The sequence below is a fragment of the Dermacentor albipictus genome, chromosome 1 (genome assembly GCF_038994185.2).
Source record: "Dermacentor albipictus isolate Rhodes 1998 colony chromosome 1, USDA_Dalb.pri_finalv2, whole genome shotgun sequence".
Taxonomy (NCBI): domain Eukaryota; kingdom Metazoa; phylum Arthropoda; class Arachnida; order Ixodida; family Ixodidae; genus Dermacentor; species Dermacentor albipictus.
The window spans coordinates 346,282,354-346,296,289 of NC_091821.1; the positions used below are offsets into that span (position 1 = coordinate 346,282,354).

The 13,936-nt window shown below is 42.9% G+C and overlaps 1 protein-coding gene across 14 annotated transcripts in view; it reads right to left on the reverse strand.

The window, feature by feature from the left end:
* LOC135915985 (uncharacterized) overlaps nt 1–13,936 on the reverse strand; it is a 73,718-nt gene that overhangs the window by 53,135 nt on the left and 6,647 nt on the right. For 13 of the 14 annotated variants that reach the window (XR_010568946.1, XR_010568950.1, XM_070531769.1 and 10 more), the window contains exon 2: nt 8,259–8,438. Coding sequence is in view for 12 of the 14 variants with exons in the window: in XM_070531769.1 (XP_070387870.1) it covers nt 8,259–8,438 (180 nt within the window). In the remaining 2 variants the exon portion in view is untranslated. Of the gene's footprint in view, nt 1–8,258; nt 8,439–13,936 lie in introns of those variants that run through there. The other variant, XM_065449918.1, reaches the window with a different exon arrangement.

The following is a 13,936-nucleotide window of genomic DNA, read 5'->3' on the forward strand; positions in this document are numbered from 1 at the left end:
TGAAGGTCTGCAGGTCAGCGCAGCACACAGTCGTACATGGTGAACTGTGTGCCCTCTCCCTCCATACAGAGAGAGAGAATAAACTTTTGAAAGAATTGGTTCGGGAAGCCAGCCAAAGAAGTAGGGCCCATGCAACTGCAGCCACGGCAGCACCTCCTCGAGCCCCAACGCAAGGACTCACGCCAAAGAAAACCCACATTCACTCTGTTCTAGGGAGCTCTGGTCTAGAGTGGGGGAAGTCCGGGGGGCGGCTAGAGATGTCCAATGGTTCATTTAGTAGCTTGCTCATACTGTGACTGCTAGACAGTGCTTCGAAGCATCCACCTTGGCTTTCTGGCTACCCCCACCCTCCTTTCCAGCCTTCTGTTGCTAAATAAAAGACGCTTCCATAACGCACTGCCATGCTGGCTCCTGCGCCCAGCAGTTCACGCACGCCATAAGTCCGCCAACATGGCCCATCGGAAATAATTTTTTGAAGTTACCCATGAAGAAAACAAACATGCTGCATGCTGTAAGCTTTGCTTCGAAACTATACATGCTGTAGTCGGAGTTTCATCTAATTTGATTCGGCACCTAAAAAGAATGCACGGACGTGAGCACACACAACAAGAGAAAGGGCTGACAAGGCAGTCAAAGATAATGTCGGCCTTCACCGCTAGGCGCAGCTCTGTTCCTGTTTATTGAAAGGCTGCTCTTGACAACGCCATAATCTACATGATTTGCACTGAAATGGAGCCCTTTCGTGTTGTCGAGAGCGAGTTATTCAAACAGTTCATAACGCTAAGTTTGACAATATTGTAAGCCGCCTTTCATAAAGGTAACTGCTTTGTATTCTTTCAGATTCAGGTCACCTTCCCGGGCTGCAAGTCACCATCGCAGGATGACCTCAGAGAGGAGTTCCTGCCCGGGAAAGTATCAGCGCTGCACGCCGAAACATCATCCGTCTTTGAAGGGAGCGGAGCATGTCTGTATCGCACTAGACGTGTGGACGTCGCGGTTTACGGAGGGTTTCCTGGCTGTAGAAGCAACATTCATGGACAGCGATTTCTCGGCTCACATGTACCTCCTCAGTTTCACTCGTCTGATGGGGAGCCACGCGGATGCTCGGATCCGCTCCGAGTATGGCGCTGCGTTGCTGCAGTGGAACATCACTGACGAGGTGAAATATGCATTTTCGTTCAATTTCACCTCCGTTAACTGTTTTTATTTCATTTTCCAGGTTCTTTGCGTGGTGACAGATAACGCTTCATCAACGATAAAAGCATTTGCATTTACTGGGTGGGAGACTAAAAAGGACGATGATGATGACAATTTTGACGACTGCCTGGAACGCTGAACCAAGGAGCTTTTAAGTGAGTTCCATCAGTTGGAGCAATTTTGATTTGGCTGCACCGCCCATAGCCTGCAGCTTAAGGAAACTTCGCCATTTGGCAGGCATGTGTTATTAAATAACATATTGGTTTAATCTTATATGCATTGATACATCGCTCATTTATTACTATATTGATGAACAATTGTTTGGGCCAAGCCTTGTTAAATAATTTACCATGAATGCATGGACAAAAATGTACGAATATAATAATTGCAGTTTGAAAAGTAAGGGCAGATAACTGTGCTCATTACAGTTTTGGTGCTTTAAAGCTTTATTATGCAACTACCCCCAGCTAATGTTCAGCCGAATTTTCGAGCATGCTTCACTTTTTCATCTTGAGGATTCATGGTGGATTTGCTGCCATGGCTGAGGTCACAAACTCTGCTTCCTATCAAATAGTGGCTGCGGGTCATTCTTCTGCCATAGGCCAGGCGCCAAGGTTACGCGACTTCGAGGTCTGCCCTCACCCCGTTAATCAACCATTCTGAAATACCTCTAAAGACAAACAAAAACAAAACTGGCACATTATGCAAAGAGCACCCGCAGTGCCTCGAAGTTACATTTTAAAAGATTTGGATTGGGCTGACTCCTTGTTCAAGCTATTTTTGTCTTATTGTACTTTGTGCCTCCTTGCTATTTTTCTCTTTTTCTGGTCTCCCTCTCCTTTCTTTTGCCTTACACTCCCCCTCCCCCACCCAGAAAAATGATATCCTGTGTACGTCACTCCTTCTAGTACAAATCGATCTGCCCGTGAACACAGATGCCTGGCATATAAGACCAGTCAGCGAGGCAGCAGTCTACTGCTAGTATGTTTATTTGAATTACAAAGCCCATTTCACTAAGATAATACCAGCCGTAGTGCCGTAGCCATGGCACTATGTGCATGACATTTATTCCTAAAGAACAGGAAGGTGCAGCCTATGCATTAATGTGCCCTCAATTTATCGTAGGGCTGGAGAAAACGGCCGTGTCTGTCCCCACTTTATTTTGTGTAATGCAGCCTTGAAGAGTATGAATGTGTCGTTGAGTGCAATACCGTACAATTACATACGCCATCATTCTTTTTCTGAAACTTTATTGCATTGCATGTTTGCTGTTTGCGCTATCTGTACTTGCGTTGGCAATATTCACTAATTGTTATACTTGCTTTATTTTAGGACCCAAATACCGAGGGAGTCGTACAAAAATGCAGTGCCATCATTGCATCTATTCGCAAGAGCACCACTCACACGAAAGAAGTGTTGACTGTGGCCGGTCTGCATTTGGAATCTCACAATGCAACAAGGTGTAACTCACAGCTACGAATGATGAGAGAGCTCGTTACCACATTTTTTAGTCATCCAGGCCTGACAGAAACTCTGCATGCGTGCAAGAAGGCTAAGCTGGCTAAATATGAACTGAGGCTGGTGAGAGACTTAATTGAGCTTCTCTCTTCTGTAGAGGAAGCACAGAGTTGCTGCAGAAAAGGCACAAGACAGCCGGGCTTTTGCTTCCCGCATTTGAAATATTGAAGTTTTCCTTGCGGAAATCTTAAGCAAAGGTACACTTTGCAAAGAGGTGGCTAAAGGCCTACAGCGTAGCCTGGAGAAGTGGTTCGCAAGCACATGGACTGACTCTGTTTTTTTTTTATGGTTGCCCTTCTAGACCTGCAGTTTAAGTCTTCTTGGTGCTCAGCTGCAACAGCCCAGCAGATGCATTCTGCTATGCTGGGGAGGGGGCTTCCTTTGTTAGGGCAGAACAGTGCCAGCACCATCGCGAATGCAGACTCTGAAGCAGGGCCAAGCAGACTGATGTTTAAAAACATCAGGCAAAATGAAAATGCTCACAAAGACAATATGCCTGGATCCAGTGCAGGAAAAATTTCTCTTTACCTTACAGAGGGAACTTGTGCAGACGCGGTTAAGCCCCTGACCTACTGAAAAGCAAATGCTAGCCGCTTTTCCTTGCTTTCCCGCTTGGCAAGGGCAGTTTTCACTGTGAATGCGACATCAGCTGACGTGGAATGCGTGTTTTCTACAGCATCTCTGATAATGACAGCGAAGCGAAATCGGCTGTCAAGCATCTCTTTCGAGCAGCTTATGTTTGTGAAGCACAACACATAGTTAGGGGTAGAAGGCAATTGTTCCATCTCACTTTTTTTGTTTTTATAACTAACCGTTGAAGCAGCCATCATTTACACTTCGGGTTTTCAAAATGAAACGACGAAGTGCCCATTTAGCTGATGACATATTGTTGCAAAATTTCGACAAATAAAACCAAATAAAGCTTCTTTCTCCACCCTGCACTGCTTGTGGCCTTTCTTGCAGCATTTAAAAATCACAAGGACAACTAAGCAAAAATAAGCTATGTTGTCATTTTAGCATTAACACATTTAAGCTTAAGTAATATGAAAACATTACAAGGTGTTAAAACATGCTGCCATGCAGATACTATAGGCAGCGGGAAAACTGCCCCTATGGGAATTAGAAGGGTGGTTGTACTGCATGAGATATGTCACCAAGCTACTATCCCTCGACCTTGGTAACATGTTTTGCGTATTTTTGCAGCTCTTAACGCATCTTATGACATCAGCTTCATGGCGCATTTATCGGTAACTCGATAAACTACCAAGATGCCTTTCTTACATTGAGGAATCACAGGAATGGAATTGAACTGCCCGGCCATTCCCAGACTGGGAATGGGCTAAGTTTTTTCATTCCGAGGAACTGAAAGGAATGGAATTGCTGCAAGTTCTGATTCACCAGAATGGAATGGGGGCACCCATTCTGCAACACTGATTCAGAGTAGCTTAAATTTGGATAAACATGCACAGAAAAAATACCTATTTCATTAATTGGAAAATGTATTAGGCAACATAGTGTCAACATTTGTTTCCATCAAGTAGAAAAATTGTTAATAGTTATATCAGACTGAATGATTACAGGGGTCCCCCTGAGAGATTTTCAGATGCTTTTGCAGATGCACTGTGATTTCTTTTGGAAAGACACAGTATGCAGTGTGCTACATGGCTGGTTCCTTTCTTTTACAGAGTGCATTTCTGCAAGAAAAAAGAAATGAACGTCAGAAAGCTTGCTGGTTGACAAAAAACCAAGCACTTTTACTCATATGTGTTATTCAATTAAATAAAAACTACACTTGAGCTTGCAGCATTTGCAGCAGCAAAGGTCTTATGAAACTGAGTAAACTTTGGCCTATTGACTCTGCAGACAGCAAAGGCATATCTTGTGCAATGGGTGCTCTATACACATCATGACCTGGCCTCCTCGAAGAGACCGTACATACTGTAGATATTTGTAATGTCACATGCCACATATTGTGAACAGCCACATATGCTCCCCCTTCATCTACACTTGCTCACCCAGAACACTTGTGAGGACTGTATACAAACTTTTCTTGCTTGTCTTTTCACACTGCCTCATGCAATTCTTTCTCTTTATTCATTACACTGCGCGCTGGTGTGGAGGCTACTGTAACAGTTATACCAAGAGCCATTTGTGATAACCACTGACAAAGATGATGATCGGCCAGGCGAGAGCTTAGAATGATTCAACTACCGGGCCAGGATGGCAATATGCTTGTCTGTTGGCCAGCCACTACTGGACACTGCAGCCAACTATGAAGTAAAGGTAAATGACCTGCATCTACGCACTGCATATAGCTCTTCTAAAGGTGTCAGATCACCCAGTAAACAAACAAAAATGGTATAACCATGTCAATTTAGGCACATTGACAAATAAAGCCTCAGTTCACAGCCTTTATGGCTGCACAAAAAAAAAAGAAAAATTCACCCACACACAGAAACTTGAGGACAGCAGGAAACCACAAAACTTTTCCTGCACTTCATTTGAGTGAGTGGCAGTAGTTGTTCATTTCATTGAGGACAAAGACAAAAGGAGCGTGGAAATTAAGGAGTACGGGCATTGTAATTGCCTCACTTCCCAGTGAACACATGAACTGTCCCACGGCCATGAGAAAGGTACAGCCTAAGAGAAAAGATAGGGGTGAGGAAAGTTACCATAAACTAGGCCTGAAGAAAATACAAAGAAGTGAAAAGGGGATATATTTATAAAGTGATGATCATAAATAACGTTTTAAATAAATAAAAGGGTGTAATCAAGATACACAGAAATATACATGTAACAGCTATTCACAACACGGCACTGTGCAATGTGTCATTCAGCTACATGGTGGAGTTATGTGTGACACCAGGCCCATCTCCTCCAGGAATGCCGCCAAGCTGGCATGACCCCTTTCGCACATTTATATCTCATGAGCTCTGTCAATCCTGCATATATGAACACAGATAAGAACTTTTAAGCACAGCACTATTTTGTGGCTTAAGAAGCCTCACATTCAAGTTAAACCTTCTTTGTGCACAGTGCAGATGGCCGAACCGCTGACCATTACACTTGTCGTGGTGTCTTGCAGAGTGGGGTTCTTAGCCCCACTTTGTTCTACCACATACAGTAAACCTTTCAATATATGCTGACGACATATGCATATGGGCCTCGGCAGTTACACGTCTCCAGGTGCGTGCACGGCTCCAAAAAGCAGTGACCCTAACATCATCATACCTGGGTGCTCAAGGCCTCATCATTTCGACCGAGAAGTACCCCTTAGTCACTTTTACCCACAAGCCCATAACCTGGTACCCTATTTCTATTGACCACCAAACAATTTCATACGCAAAATCTCACTGATTCCTAGGCGTTATTATCGACAGAGACCTTTCATAGAGCCCCCACATCTCGTACTTGAAGAAGAGGCTTACTTCTATCGCCCATATACTAAGGTTTTTTGCCGGTAAAGCGTGGGGCACATCCGTGGCATCTATGCTTCAACTATTCAGGACGCTCTTCCTAGGATACTTGAGATATAGCACACCAGTGCTGTCCAATGCTAACAAAACTAACCTCCATGTCCTACAGAGCATTCAAGGCCAAGCCCTTCGAATATGTCTGGGACTACCGCGAAGTGCTCCAACCATAGCAACAATTGCCACCGCGAGAGACCACCCAATAATGACCTATATAGCTATCGATGCACTCCGGGCGCATGTTTGCCATATATTCAGAGTCCCTGGATAACCACCATCTCGTTCACTTGCCTCGGAAAAGACCCAACGCAGCATTCTCCAGATCAGTTGCAGCTAACCGACACTCTTTGTCATTGAGACACTCACCCGCAACAAGAACGCCATCCCCTCTGTGGTGCTTGAAAACGCCTTCTGTGTACCTTGCTGTTCCAGGAATAATGAAGAAAGCTAGCCTGACTACCGCGGCTCTCAAGCAGATCACATTGGAACTTTTGCATTGTTCATACGCTAACTGAATCCATGTTTACACAAACAGTTCCGTCTCAGAAAATTTGATGGGCACCACTGTTATACCATCTCAATCAGTCGTCTTCAAGTTTAAGACTCCACATGTAACGACATCTACAGGTTCCAAACTTGCCGCTTTTCGCACTGCTGTTGAATACATTGAAAAAGAACCGCCTAACAAATGGGCAATATTTTGTGGTTCAAAAGCAGCCCTCCAGAGCTTGCGAGGTTTACGACGTGGCAATTATGAGCAGCTGCTGTCTAAAATCAACGAAACTTGCCAGTGCCTTTCTGAACAAGGACATGATATCATCTTTCAGTGGCTGCCGGAACATTGTGGCATCGTTGGTAATCACCTCGCCGATGACACTGCCTGACGTGCCCAGGCTGACTCGCCGACACTCCTTATACCTTTATCGAGAGTCGACGCTGCAAGAGAGCTTCGCAGTCTCACACGTACCATCACGTTAAGTTACTGGCATACACCACAGAACTCTAGGTGTCGTTTATACAGCGTCTACCCATCACTGAAAATTAAATTACCAGCAAACCTTTCACGACGTGACGCAACACGGCTGTGTCAACTGTGGGTAGAAGTAGCATTCACCAACTCCTACAGCTGTCATATCGGAATGGCGGACTCACAAATGTGCGCTAAGTGCAAGTGTGAAGAGACCATCAGTCATCTTCTGTGCCACTGTTCTCGCTTTGACAACCAACGTCAGACTCTCCACTGTGCCTTGAATAGACTGGATGACAAGCCATTTATAGAAGCAAAGAACGTGGGAGCCTGGCCTCGAAGTTCACTAGCCCAGAAAGCAGTTCGAGCGCTTTTTCACTACCTGAAGGCAACAGACTTGAGTGCCTGACTACAGACATCCTACACCTAACTTAGTGCATGTGAAAGTGCAGTATAGTCTCATGTTTGTTCTCTCTCTCTCTCTCTCTCTCTCTCTCTCTCTCTCTCTCTCTCTCTCTCTCTCTCTCTCTCTCTCTCTCTCTCTCTCTCTCTCTCTCTCTCTCTCTCTCTCTCTCTCTCTCTCTTTCTCTCTCTCTCTCTCTCTCTCTATATATATATATATATATATATATATATATATATATATATATATATATATATATATATATATATATATCTTTTTGAGGCTTCATGGTACATGCAAATTTTGCAGTCCATGAGGGAATGTATTTTGGAAATAAATTGAGATGGAGCAAGCCTACATGAAAAAAAAAATGTAGATAAGCATAGCAAAGTAGGCACCCACCAGATCTATAGCACATTCTTCTTGTGGCGATACCGCATATGGCAGGACCACGACAGAAGAGCATCACGCAAAGTGAAATTTGATGAAATATACAGTAGGCACTCAAAGTATGGAGTTATCACAGCTTTCTGCAGACTTCTTTTTTCATTTTTCTCTCTCTCTCTCTTTTTGCTGCTGCTGTGAACTTCAGGGATTGCAAAGATTACAATGCATTTACAAAAAGCCATGGAAGCATCCTTTTTACCAACCATGTGTTGGAGGGAAAAAGAGGCATGGAGCACAGTAGGAAGCAATTTACCTTGAGCAGTGACTTTGTAGAAATGGTAGACACATCCCGAAAAAGGGCAGGGATCAATCTATGGTATTCCTGGTTGGCTCCACCAGAGGGCACCACAACAACGTGGTCCTTGGAAGACTTGGCCAGGAAGCAGCGATGGCAAGACACGGGTGCTATGGACAGCTCCTGATTCATGGCACCCTGCATGGCCCCTCCAAAGCTCATACCAGCAGCATATCACACAATGAGCACAAGTGGCTGCAAGGCAACAGCTAAAATATTTTGTTGGAAGTAATCCCTGCATATGTAAATGTGTTTTGACTTTACGTACCACTTTTATGGTACCATTAACTGGTTCCGAACACATTCCGGCTCGATTTGCACCGATGCAGAGCCCTACAAGATTGAAGCCAGAGAAACCTTGCCTGAGCCGAAAGTCAATATGCTCCCAGAGTATGACGTAATAGTTCTGCGGAAACCCGCAAGGTGGAGAGAGAAGTACATGATAAAGAAAAAAAAAATGAGACATAATTAAAGGATTCATGTGACCAGAATCTTGTTGCATTTTGGTTGCTTTGCAAACTAAAAAGCGAGAGCACCTCTGAGAACACTCTGAATGAAGCAGGCGAATGTATTCTGAGCACTTGATTTCAACCAGACAAATGTAAAGTGCCCCGTCAGAGAGCTAGAAAGTAACCAGTCGAGTGTACTGTTGGTAAGAGCAGAGGGCAGTGCCTCTTATTCAATAACAAACTTTGACTATTCCTGCAATGAATAATCAATTGAAGAATGCACCTTAATTATAGCTGCTAAAGTGCCTACTGGTGGGCGAACAAATAGTCCTTTATTTCTGCATTTTATGTGTTTGTTTTTAATGTGGGTGTTATTCTTGAAGGCAAAAAGTGGAGAGGAATCAGGGGTTCTTGTTGGCTGTCAGTCCAAAGTTCAGGATTTTCCTGATAACTTTACCAAACTATTTACAGAGGCAATCGCCTACTTATGGACAAAAACTTTCCATTTAAACAAGAAAAATCACTCACAGGAATAGGTAATGACAATAAGAGCAGCTTGCAAGTCAATGTGACAAGCTTATCTATATAATCGTCGTTGGCAAGCATCATTTGTACTTTTCAGAAAACCTTATAAACAAGGAGAACAAATAGAAACGTGCTAGGCAATCAAATGTTTGTTTTATCTTCTGCACTTTCTTTAACGAGAAAAAAAAAGCACAAATAGTAGTGCCCACAAGCATGCTTCAGAAGAGGTGTGACAATTTTCGTTATCTTACAAGCCCTTCTTGACATTTCCGTGTTTATGTATTGGACCTGTCAGGCCTTTGAATATACCTTAGTTAGGAAAACATCCTCTCAACATCACAGCAACAGTTCGCAATGCAGAACAACATCAGTGTTGCATTCGCTAGGTTGGGGCAGCAGGCAGTGGTGATCTGACAGCAAGCCCGGGGCTTCATTCTAGGAGGTGTTTTTTCCGCAAGTTAAAACACACACAAAAGAAAGACACATAGAAGACAACATGGACAACAAATTCTAGGAAGTATTAGACAGTTATAGTATAGCGTACGCAACTATAGTGTACATTAGGGAGTTTTAGAATAGGGGCCCCAATAGTTTGGGGCCCCAGAGAGCTTTGGGGGTGTTAGCATTGGGGCACGCAGGAGCGAAGAGCTTTAGAACAGGGTTTTACGTTTGCAGATAGCGTCTTGCGCTGACAGCACCACTACGGCGTCAAAGAAAAGCTAGTAGAAATAATTAAATAAGATATACCATTTTATTATAGGAATAGTAATATTTACTGGCGTGTATTCGTGTTTATTTACAATTTAGATGTTATTCTGTAAGCAGCAAACAATTAGTTGCGCTTAGTTTTGAGCAAACCTACTTTAAGTGCCTTCACCAGCCAAGCTTAGCAGTGTTAGGCCATCGAGCCCTAAAATCCACAATCGAATTCGGAATCAGCGGCATCTAATGAATAAATCTTCACAATGCACGCTAGTTGAGAGAAAGCGATAACCGCAGTAACTTCTCCTAGTTTGCGAACTTCATGTGTTACCACGAATCGAACCCCGTTTAGTGCTAGGTTAGAGCCGTCGCTTCATTGGGTGCCGCCATGTTTGCTGACGCAAAGCTTTTGGGGCCGCTATTTGGGCTCCCGCTAAATCGGTGAAATAGCGTACCCAACGCAAAACCCAAATGCAGTTTGCATCTCGCGCATGCGCAGCGGCTTCGACGCTATTTCTTTGGGGCCCCAATTATTACGTTTGGGACCCTTATCCTAAATCTCTCTATTATATGCTATAGCATAGCGTTGCAGCGCACGTTTGTTACAGTTTAAGTTGTCCTGCAATACCTTCAGATCTCAGAGGCCATATGCCGTTGTTGGGGCTATCTCCCGACTGTAGCGATAGGTGGCGCTGACATCTCGAAGGTTAGGCTTTGACTCGTTCGAACCAAGAAGCGATCTCGAAAACTCCACAAGGTTATCCATAATACTCTGTCGTCAAAACGGCCTGACACTAAGTGAAAGCTGTCTGCACAGTCATTTGCTACAAACTAAGTGAATTTTACAAAAGCAACGCCAAATTCAATTTGAAGCGGACAACCGGGACCACTGCCATGTTTTTCGCAAGCTACGCAAACCCCGCAAAGACGCTAATGCTAAATTTGAGAAATGATGTGCGTACGCTATATGCTATGGGTCGTTTAGCATTCTGCACATGCGCTGTAATGACCCGCTATATTATAGCGTATGCTAAACTAAAACTGTCTATTGTTTAAACAAATACTTTAGAGAATGTACATCAGTATTGAAGTAGTTCCACAGAGGGATGCAGTGAATGAATGACTGAACTGGTTGTTCTGAAAGGGATCCAAAAGCGCGCGAGTTGGCATATAGTAAGCCGAGTTTTGTCCTTATCATTTACATTTCACTGCAATGCACTGGCCCATTGAAATGCCCTGCTATTGCCCAGCAAAATTACTCCAAATTTTTTTATTTTATTTTTTCTCTATGCGGATGCACTAGGGGCACAACTCCAGGTCAAGTGAGACTCCCTCATTTGTTTCCAACACAGAATGGTGACACAGAGACAAAACTCGGCCTTCATATCACTGCATTTCTCCTTGCCCTTTATAAATGGGTGCAACTTCAAGGTGAAATAAAGTTTACCGTGCTTTTGCAAAAGTTATTCAAGGTGCAAAAGCCTGGAATTTTCAGGTTCTACCCAAAAATGAAGTATCCTAATTATATACAAGAAATCTCGCTTCCAGAAGTTAAAAAAATTGAATTCAATTTTGGCGTTCTACATGCCAAAACCATGATCTGCCTAGAGGCACGCTGTAGTAGGGGACTCCAGATTAATTCTGACTACCTGGGGTTCTTTAATGTGCACCTAAATTAAGTAAACAGGTGTCTTTGCATTTTGCCCCCATCGAAATGCGGCTGCCGTGGCCAAGATTTGATCCTGTGACCACCATGCTTAGCAGCGCAACACCACAGTCACTAAGCAACCCCGACAGGTGGGCGCCCAGAAGTCAAGGAGCTGTCAAGACTGAATAATGTTTAAGAGTACTGACATAACACAGAGATTTGTCACTTGTATTTTATGCCAGCTTGTTTGTATACTAAACCTTTATAGTGACAAAATGCTAAATTACTTTACTGCCACCAGTCTCAGAAAATGAACTTGTTGTTGCTTGAATGACTACATGAAAAACTAGCATATACAGGTAGTCCTAGTTTGTCTTGTTTGATGTGTCACGTATATCAAAACTACATTCAGTACTAGATGTTAATGTGCAAAAACAAACAGTTCATTGCTTTGCAGTATAAGCTCTTTTCATAGAACAGTATACTACACAAAGGTAAGACTGTACATTTCAATTTAGATATTTCTTTAATGCAAGGCCCAAACAGAGGGGTGTGCAAACCAGCCACTGTGAACAATGTTGACATTTTAGATAAATGGCCTATTCTTAAAGCCATTCATAGAATGCAGTTTGTAATAGAAAACTAATTCTTTTTGTTAGATGGAAGCATAATGAAGATTTTCTCTAACAATTTGCCCTACCGATCTGTCATGCTTGGAGATCTAAAGCTCAATCAAAATAGCTAGCCACAAGTCGTAAGATTCCATTCTCAGGTAATTATCGTGGGTGGAGATCATGGTTCAATGACTTGGCTATCGCTGACATGAGCATGTTGGTTGTGGAGTCTCAGCACATTTTTAGGGGAGCATGTGCTTTAAAGTGAGAGTAAAGCAGAAGCTAATTGTGAACATAGTTCAATCCACTTCAGTATGTTAGTATCAAGGTTCAGCTGACTAAGTTTATGAAGTAGAAGTTTATGACAGACCTTATCAAATGCTTTAGCAAAGTCTAAAGAAATGCAATCTGTAAATGACGACCGATAGAGAATACGATGCAATTTCTGTGTAAATATTGCAAGCTGAGTTTCACATGAAAATGTTTTTCTAAATCCATGCTGAGCTGGTGTGAGAAATGCATTGGCTTCCAGGAAATCAACAAGATGTTTGAAAATTGTATGTTCGAGCAATTTGCAGCAAGTGCTTGAGAGCAAGATGGGGCGATAATTAGCTGTTAAATTTTTGTTACCTGATTTATACAGTGGAACCACCTTCCCGATTTTCCATTGGCTAGGTTGAGTAGATGTATCCAGTGATTGCTGAAAAAGTTTTGTTAGCATAACTGAACTAATGGCATTGGTATTTTTAAGAAATTTTGAGTTAATAGAGACATAACCAGGCAATCAGTGTTGGTTTAGGGAATCAATTAGTTTCGCCACACCAGCCGTACCTACAATCACTGGAGGCATAACTACACAATCGTACTGGCAAGTAGGAGGTAGGCGGTCATTGTAGGGGACTTTTTTGCACAAATGTGTCATTAAGGGCGGCAACGCACTGCTCCTTAGGTATAAAAGGATGTCCACTGGGTCTTCCAGGGTTAGGTGCTCATCATGCAAGGAGTTGATTACACCCCAAAACTTTTTAACGTTAGTCTTTAACATTGATGGAAGTATGTTAGATAGAAAGTTAGACTTAGCATTCTTTAGTGCTGTTAGGTACGTGTCAAATGTGGGCTTATAAGCAGTCCAGCGTGTGGCAGTTGGCGAGTGTTTTGCAGAGTGATATAGGCATTTCTTGTGGTTACATAAGCACTTAAGACCAGTATTGTCCCAAGGAGAATCAGAATTGTAGGTAATGATGCAAGATTTCCATCTTGCATCACTTCAGTTCTTGAACTTTTCAGTTAGTTCCTGAACTTTAGTGGTGAACATGCCCCAATTGTCCTGAAGCAAACACTTTTCAAAATTCAGAAGGAAATTGTTGCAAAATGCAGTTAATTTGTTATTTATGGTGGTAAAGTTAGCGTTTCTGTAAATATGTATAGTTTTTCTGATTTTATGTCGTTTGGAGGTTAAAGCGTTCTTTGAAAATGCAAGTAGGCAGTGATCATTTATACCAGGTAGGTGTGTAATCTCCGAGATTGTATCAGGGTGGGGTGTCAAAACCAGGTCAAGGGTGCTTGCAGCATTAGAAGCTACACATGCAGGTTGTGTTACTAGTTGTGACAATGAAGAAACTGCACACAAGTCTAAAAACTCCTTAGCTTGTGATGAAAAGGGAGAGAGTGAAGAAGGTTTATCGTTCCAGGTTATGT